The 8316-nt window shown below is 51.3% G+C and overlaps 1 protein-coding gene across 2 annotated transcripts in view; it reads right to left on the bottom strand.

Moving 5' to 3' along the window:
- Positions 1-1554: 1554 nt before the first annotated feature.
- The window catches only part of SPSB4 (splA/ryanodine receptor domain and SOCS box containing 4), an 80388-nt gene continuing 73626 nt past the window's right edge, over positions 1555-8316 (bottom strand). For both annotated transcript variants that reach the window (XM_025448961.3, XM_049100149.1), the window contains one exon: positions 1555-2951. In XM_025448961.3, the coding sequence (XP_025304746.1) occupies positions 2824-2951 (128 nt within the window). In that variant the 3' untranslated portion in view covers positions 1555-2823. The remainder of the gene's footprint in view (positions 2952-8316) is intronic.

Genomic DNA, 8316 nt, shown 5'->3' with positions numbered 1-8316 from the left:
GTCTCCCCTTACAGTGTGAGCTCCATCAGGGCCAGGTCACATTCCTGCCTTCCTGCTCCAGCAGCGCGGGTGCACCCCGACTCCCAACAATGCCCGCCAGTATCTGCGGAATGGTGAGGGGAGTGAAAGGGCCTAGGCCCCAGGGGCCCCCTGGCCAGGTTCTTGGCTCCAGCAGGAATCCCTCCCCATCCCTCCAGGACTTGCCCTGCAGGTTCCATGGACATCCCAGCTATAAGAGGGGACTTCCACACTCACCTCCACCTCACTGGTCTTTGGTGAGGCCATGTGGCTCATCCACCACAGTTTGGAAACAACAGGCCCAGGCTCTAGCATCCCAAGACTCCCAGCCCACGGGGACGGGAGGGGCTCTAGCCCAAGCACTTGGTTGAGGGCCCTGGACATCAGGAGAGGCCTCCTCAAGACAGGAGGTGAGGAGTGGACTCCCAGAGCAAAGGTTGATGGGTGGCTCCCTGGAGGAGGGTCAATCTAAGCCAATCCCGGAGAAGGTTCTAACATGAGGATGGGGAGAACATTGCTGGGGTGAAGGAAATGGCATGAGCAAGGTGTGGACAAGACGGATGCCTTTACACAGGAAGGCTGGTGCTGAAACGGACCCTCGAGTTGGGAGCGGAGAGGTCCTCATCCACTGGCCACCTGCTCCGGCCCCTACGGTGTGTAGAGAAGGAAGTGATGCACCCAAGGTCACAACATATAAGGGACAAGGCTGGGACCCAAACCCCGGCCTCCTGACTCCGAAGCTGAGCCCAGCCTCCAGCCCCGAGATGAGAGAGAGGGAAAAAACACTGTCCTTGGTGGTAGGTTTGGCAAGTCTGATGCTTTTGGTCTGTCCTTACCAAGGTTGTCTTTGCTCCCAAAGCAGAGAGGAAGGAAGAGGGCCTCCTTCCCCAGGGAGCCTTCCCTTCAGGCCCTATCTTCCTACACCCCCTTCAGGCCCTCCCTCTCACTTTATTGGTCTGTAACATCTATAAACGTCTCCCTTGGAGGGACAGATCTGCCTGGCCCTGGGTCCTCAGACGTTGGCAAAGGGCATGTTGGTGGCCTGTATGGCTGAGTGCCTGCTGTGCCAGTCCTGACCCCGACTAGCTTGCAGCCCCAAGCCTGCCTAGGCTGCACACTCACCCGTCAGCAATTTGCACTACTCCTTGATGATGACATGTGCTTCCAAAGTTGCATCTGGCCCCACCTTGGGGTCTGGTTTGAGATTGTTATCCCATAGGGTTCACCCTGCGGACGCCCCCTGCAGAGCCACCCCTTGGGCACCCTCACCCTGGCACCAGGAGGTCAGCCTGTGTTTCCACCACCATGACTAGCTTTGTGCGGAGCCAGGACCCAGGCACATTCGTTCACCCAGGGCAGGGCAGGCCTTTGTAAAATGAGCCGGGTTCGGGCTCACGTGGCAACAAGACCGAAGAGGCAAGAAGGGCCTGGAGAGGGGTCCGCATCCCCGCCTTCTGCGCGCCTGGGGTCACCAGCTAGGCTGATGCAAGACACCCGCCCGCCCTCCCCACACAGCATCTAATAAACAGCCGGAGGACTGAACGACAAACTTTATTAGAAACGCTCCTCATTCATCAGTCAAATTCACATTAAGGTGGGGGGAGGCAGTGCCGTCTGGGGCTCTGGAATCCCACTGCTGTGGCAATTTCCAGTTAAAAATGGGTCTGGGCAGAGAGCTTCAGGAACACACGAGAGATGCCCAACGGTGGCTGCAGCGGCAGCAGCAGCAGCGTCCCCGGGAGGGGGCCAGGCTCAGGGCAGGCAGAGAAGGGGCCGCCCGCGTCCACCCTCCCGGTTACAGGGCTGCCCCTGGGGCCCCCAGCTGATAAATAAACAGCACATCACACACACACTTGAAACAGAAACAAACTTGTACATGTCTCCTAAAGTGAAAAAATAATTCGCTCCGATAAAGCTTTGCGGCAGCCAGGCACCTCCAGAACAGACGGCTGCCTAGAGACCCTCCCAGCACCCCAGGAAGGCTCCCCAGCCTGAGGACATCATCCACTTGGGCGGCACAGTGCCCCAAATTCCCCCTTTAGCACCTTTGGACTAAGTACTGCCCTCACCACGTTCCTCTTTTACAATGCAGCGTGACTTAAGATACTACTACTACTACTACTAAGGATACTCTCTGTCCCTGGGGTGAGTTAGACTCAGCTTCCCTGAATAGAGGTGCCTGGGGGAGCCCGAGAGCTGCGGGTCAGCGGGGGGGACAGAGGGTGCTGAAGGGGAGAGTAAACAATGTTCAGAGAGGTAAGCTGCAAGGGGTCCAAACACTGCGTTGTCCACTTGCCAATGCTGCAGTTGGGCATCCCTGGGGAATAGCCTTGCAAAGGGGCACAGAGTCCTAAAGTGTCGAGGGGTGGGGGCCCGGGGGGGCACCCGCATCAAGCTGCTTTCGTCATTCATTATTCAGAGGCAATTTTCTCCCCGAGCAGGCCAGCTTCCCCGGCCCTGTCTGCACCAGGGCACGCAATAGAAGTGCCTCCTGCCCAGATGTTCTATTCATTCTCTCCAAGAAGGAGACAGGCTCTCTGAGCAATACTGGTGCCTGCTGGGTCTCGGTGGGCGGGCGGGATGTCGGCTGGGCGCAGGCTCCAGGCTCATCACGGCCACCAAGGAGGTGCCTGACTTACCAAGGCCGCAAATACTGTTGGCAAGAGATGTTTCGTTCTCCAGGTTGGGAAAGGCGTCCTGGTCCTTTCAAAGAACTGTGTGTCCTGGTGCTCCTTCCTGAAGGTACTGCATGACCACGAATGACAGGCCCTGCTGGCTGTGGGTACCCACTGCTGCTCCGCAGCCTCACTGGTACTGCAGATAGTTTTTGAGAGACTGAGGCAGGGGCAGGGCGCCGATGTCCTGTAGGCGCTGGCGGCCCAGGGCCAAGCGGATGGATCTCCGGCACAGGTCCATCAGCGGCAGGGGCTCGGCTGCAACGAGAGGGGCGAGTGGATTAGTCTTGCTGGTGCCCTCCACACCTACTTGCCCCTGCCTACCCTCTGCCCACTGGTGGCACCCCTGCTCCTCTGAGCTGACCTTCAGGGCCTGGGGGGCTCCTCCTCCAAGAAGCCTCTGGTTATATTAGCTGGGGGCTTAAAGCAGTGTTTTTTTTAGACTGGTTAGGCTAAAGAATCATGAAATCAATTTATTGGATGGTGACCAGCAATGGAAGGAAGGAAGGAAGGAAGGAAGGAAGGAAGGAAGGAAGGAAGGAAGGAAGGAAGGAAAAAAGAAAGAAAAAAAAGAGAGGGAAAGAAAGAAAGAAAGAGAAAGAAGAAAGAAAGAAAGAAAGAAAGAAAGAAAGAAAGAAAGAAAGAAAGAAAGAAAGAAAGAAAGAAAGAAAGGGAAAATGGAGAGCAATGAACAGAGCACGGGTGAGTATCACTCCGTGAAAGCTTTGTCTCTGATGTAAGGAAGTGTTCAGTATGTCTCAGTGGAAAAAATACTTCTCGCTGCAGGTCAAGATAAAAATGAAAGCCTCTGACCTGGGAAGGGATCTGCAGTGGGCTTTCTCTTAGAAGCTGGCTGGGCTTGGGGAGGCTGTTTGAAATTCCTGTGAACCCTCAAACTTCTCCTGTAGTATCTTTTGATGATCGGCAGAGGGATACATTTTCTTCTACTATCCAGTTGTGAAAAAATTTATGAATTAAAATCCATAAGCCATAGAATCTCTGGATGTAGCACCAGGTTTAGTTTTGCTGTCGACATGTTTATTAAGCCCTTACTCTCTTCCAGGCCTTCTGATTGGATCCCGAGATGAGATGCAGAGATAACTAAGCCAAGACCAGAGGCATCCCTTGAAGTATTCTCTCTCTAACTGGTGAATCATTGTAATAAGGTATAATATACATGATAATTCCTAAATGCACACGGGACAGAAACTGGGCAGTTTCTGTGGAAGGATTGGTTAAAAGCTTCAAAGAGAGGATAATTGAATGAGGGTTTGAAGGGTGAATAGGAGTTTGATGTGATGTTAGGGAAGGGCATGTTCTAGGCCAAGAGAACAGGTGAAGGCAAAGAGGCATAGGACAGGACAGGCTGGGAGGCCTGGAGGGAGAGGAGGGGTGCTGGTCTGCTGGATCAAGAATGAAGATCGTGGTGGTTACACATCTCATATGGCTTGTACATGTTCCCCAAGAATACAGGAATGTCCTAGAAACCTGAAGCTGCATCTTCACACTTACTTTTTGGTAACAGAACAAGTGAGGGTTTAAAAGCATTCTATAGGGCAGCCCAGGGTGCTCAGGGGTTTAGCCCCGCCTTCAGCCCAGGGCATGATCCTGGAGACCCCGGATCGAGTCCGACGTCGGGCTCCCTGCATGGAATCTGCTTCTCCCTCTGCCTGTGTCTCTGCCTCTGCCTGTGTCTCTGCCTCTGTGTGCGTGTGTGTCTCATGAATAAATACATAAAATCTTAAAAAAAATAAATAAAAGCATTCTATAATGTACTAAGATGCAATCAAACCATAGGTAGTAAATACTAACATGAGAGTTGTCACAGGAATAATATCATAAGGAATGGGAAAGTGGTCAAGAGTATGTTTTATGGAGATTTTCATTTATTGGAGCTCAGGGTTAATATGGAGAGCCATTACAACTAAAGCAGGGCTTGGCTGGTGCCTGGAGGTCATGTACCAGAGCGTATCCAGCTCTCCTTCTCTGGAGGTGAGGCTGTGTGGAGTATTGTGGCTTTAGACACTCTCGCCTCCATATCCTCTTTGACCCTCATACAAACCCTCACAGTTTGGATGAGGCTTAGGGAGGACTGGGCATCCTGTTTTATAGGCCTAGAGAGCAGATCACTCACCGCCAGGCACACGGCCGCACACCTTGCCTAGGCCAACACTTGACACCCCTCTTGAGGTTCCCCCAGCTACACCCCTGTACCCAGCTCTCTTTCTCCCTGTCCCCGGCCTGGTTCTGATTCAAGCTTTGCACTGCTCCCCAAAGCATGCCTCTGTGAGCAGCCCCCTCCCAAACCCAAATCCTCCTGCCTAATTGTAATTACTTTTCAATTTTTACTTATTTATATATTTTTAAATTTGAGTACTGGGATCCCTGGGTGGCGCAGCGGTTTAGCGCCTGCTTTTGGCCGAGGGCGCGATCCTGGAGACCCGGGATCGAATCCCACGTCAGGCTCCCGGTGCATGGAGCCTCTTTCTCCCTCTGCCTATGTCGCTGCCTCTCTCTCTCTCTCTCTCTCTCTGTGTGACTATCATAAATAAATAAAAATCTAATAAATAAATAAATAAATAAAACCCGTTAATTTAAAAAAAATAAAATAAATTTGAGTACTGCTGACACACAATGTTACGTTCATTTCTGGCTCATTGTAGTTAATGTATATTGAAGACTTTTTATGGGGGCGCCTGGGTGGCTCAGGCAGTTAAGCGTCTGACTTCGGCTCAGGTCATGATCCCAGGGTCCTGGGATCGAGTCCTGCAGCAGGTTCTGTACTCAGCCAGGGAATCTGCTTATCCCTCCCCTGCTTGTACTCATCCTGTCTCTCTCAAACAAATAAAATCTCTAAAAAAAAAAAAGAAGAAGAAGAAGAAGACTTAGCATGTGGTCAGGTGCTGTCCTAAGCTCTTTATTTGCAGCTGTTCACATGCATGTATGTATCAAACTCATATCACAACAGCCCTCCGGGGTAGGATTATTATTATGACTATTACTATTATCCCCATTTTGAAGAGGAGGGAACTGAACCCAAGGACACACAGCTGGTGAGTGCCACAAGGTGCTGGTCCCCACTTGTGGCATGTTGGTGGAACACAGGTGGGCACCGTACACAAGGTGTACTGACTGGAAGTGGGCTCTCCCTCTGCTTACACAAATGTGGCAGGGGTTTTCAACACTGTTCACTTAACAATGAATGGTCACAGGGAAACTGCAGACCTCTTACAGGACGTGACCCTGACTTACCTGTCTTAGGACCTACAGCCCTCAGTCTGCACCCATCACAGGCAGGTGGCCCAGAAATTGCCTGTTAAAAGAACGAGCTGATGTTCTGCTTCGGGGCATGTCTTCTATAGATGTGTCAAGCAATTGGAATAAATTAATCTTACCTGGCAGCATTTCCATCTTAGCTGCCCACGCACCTGTAGGTCCCCTGAGAAAAGGGCAGGTTTTGATCATCAGGAGGCTTGTGGTGAGGATTCAGTGACAGCTAGAAAGTGTGACACACTTAGCACCGTGACCAGCACGTAGTGGGTGTTCACTGTACGCCACTTCTAGCTATCCCCTTCCCATCCGGGCATTTGTTCGGTTGCCCTTTATGAGGCTGAGCCTGGGGAGGGCTGGTAACGAGGTGCGGTCTGGCTGGGAGACCAACAGTTCCTTCTCTGAGTGAGAGGAGATGGGCTTGCACTTGGCATCAGGAAAATTTTGAGCTGATAATCACTGCCAGAGCGGGAGAGCTTTCTTCAATATTTTAAAGCCCTAGGCACACATTAGGTCCTCAGTGCCCCCAAATGCTAAAACCCAATTCCCCATGTGTTCCCTGCCCCATTAGGGGCTGGGGAGAAGGGAAGAACTGTTTATCATTATTCCTCTGCAGTCACAGAAATCAATCCAGAGCCCAACTCTAAAGGAAGTGAGAAAGGGGTGCGGGTGCTGGAGTTCAGGGCACGTCTTTGCTCTAAGCGTGATATAAATCCTCTCTCTTCGGTTCGGAGGGCCCTTTAAACTGACAGCTGCACAGCAATGCCAAGGTGCACAGAGCAAGTCGTCGCTGCAGCTGTGGAATTTCCAAAGCTCCAGGGATGCCCAGTGTCGGCTGGGCCCACCCCTGACTCCTCTTTTCTGACTCCCCTTGGCTTTGGAACCCTTCTTAGAACTGCCAGATGCTGAGGCTTAGAAATGATCGACCAGGTGGGAAGAGAAACACAGAATCTTTCAGCACAGGAGCCATTTTCTGAGATGTTTTCCAACTAAAACAAAAATTGAGAAAGGAATCCTTGTTCCCAAAAGTGGATATCCAAGTGGCCAGTAAGTATATGAAAAAGTGTTTAATTTTATGAATCATCAGAGGAGTGCAAATTAATGTCATAATGTGACTGTCCTACATGCCCACCAGAACGGCCAAAATGGAAACAAGACGATAGCAAGTGCAGACAGGGATGTGGTGCCACTGGAACTCCCCTGATGCGGAGAGCGTGCAAATTGGCACAGGCCCCCCGGAAACCTGCCGCTGAACCCGGCCTGCGGCTTCACTCCTGGTGCACACAAGGGGGCCACATGCACGTACACGAATGCTCACAGAAGCATTATTTGTAAAAGCCCCAATCTGGAAACAACACTTCTGTCCACCAACAGTGGACGGTAAACATAAATTGTGTATCTTCGCATAGTAGAACACCGATCAGCCATGAAAAGGAAGGACCCACAATTACGGGCAAACACATGGATGAATCACAAACATAATTTTGAGTGAAGGGAAAGTATAGTTTGTGTGACTTCACTTATAAAGTTCCAAAAACAGGATGACGAAGTTAGGGCGGTGTTGCTACTGGGCAGGAGGAAGCTCCTGGACGGGGGTGTGTGTGTGTGTGTGTGTGTGTGTGTGTGTGTGTGTGTGTGTAGGTGTTACTCTGCTCTTTGAGTTCTGGCGTACAGGTGTGTTCAGTTTGTAAAAACCCTCAAGCTTAGTCACCTGAGATTTGAGTACTTTCTGCCTATTTATACTTCAAAAACACATTTACATTAATAAAAATAAAAAGTCCAGGACTGGGATCCCTGGGTGGCTCAGAGGTTTGACGCCTGCCTTTGGCCCAGGGTGTGATCCTGGAGACCCGGGATCGAGTCCCACGTCGGGCTCCCTGCATGGAGCCTGCTTCTCCCTCTGCCTGTGTCTCTGCCTCTCTCTCTCTCTCTGTACGTGACTATCATAAAAAAAAAAAAAAAAAAAAAAAAAAAAAAGTCACTGGCTGAGTTAGGAGGGTCTCCACTCCCTGGTGGGTGGGTGTGGATACAACACGAGTCAGGCATCTTCCCCCAACCCCGATGGGGTAAAGTGGGGAAAAGAGGCTGGCTTGGAACTTATGCTCCTGCTCCCATCACCAGTGAGCCAGAGAGTTGGCTCAGCTTCCTGGGGCCACATTTTTCCGCCCTGAGAAGTGGGGACAGCAACGCCTCCACCACGTGTTGTGATGATGGTATGACAAACATGCTCCTTGCCTGAGAGGCATTCTCTCTACAGTAGGTCTTATGTCAGGCCTGCAGCCCAAGAGGTACCTTTAAAAATAGTAATGATTTACTTATTGTGGTTCTAAAAATGCCTCAGTGCATCGTCCTA

Source organism: Canis lupus, chromosome 23 (genome assembly GCF_003254725.2).
Source record: "Canis lupus dingo isolate Sandy chromosome 23, ASM325472v2, whole genome shotgun sequence".
NCBI lineage: Eukaryota > Metazoa > Chordata > Mammalia > Carnivora > Canidae > Canis > Canis lupus.
This window is presented reverse-complemented; position numbering and strand designations above follow the sequence as displayed.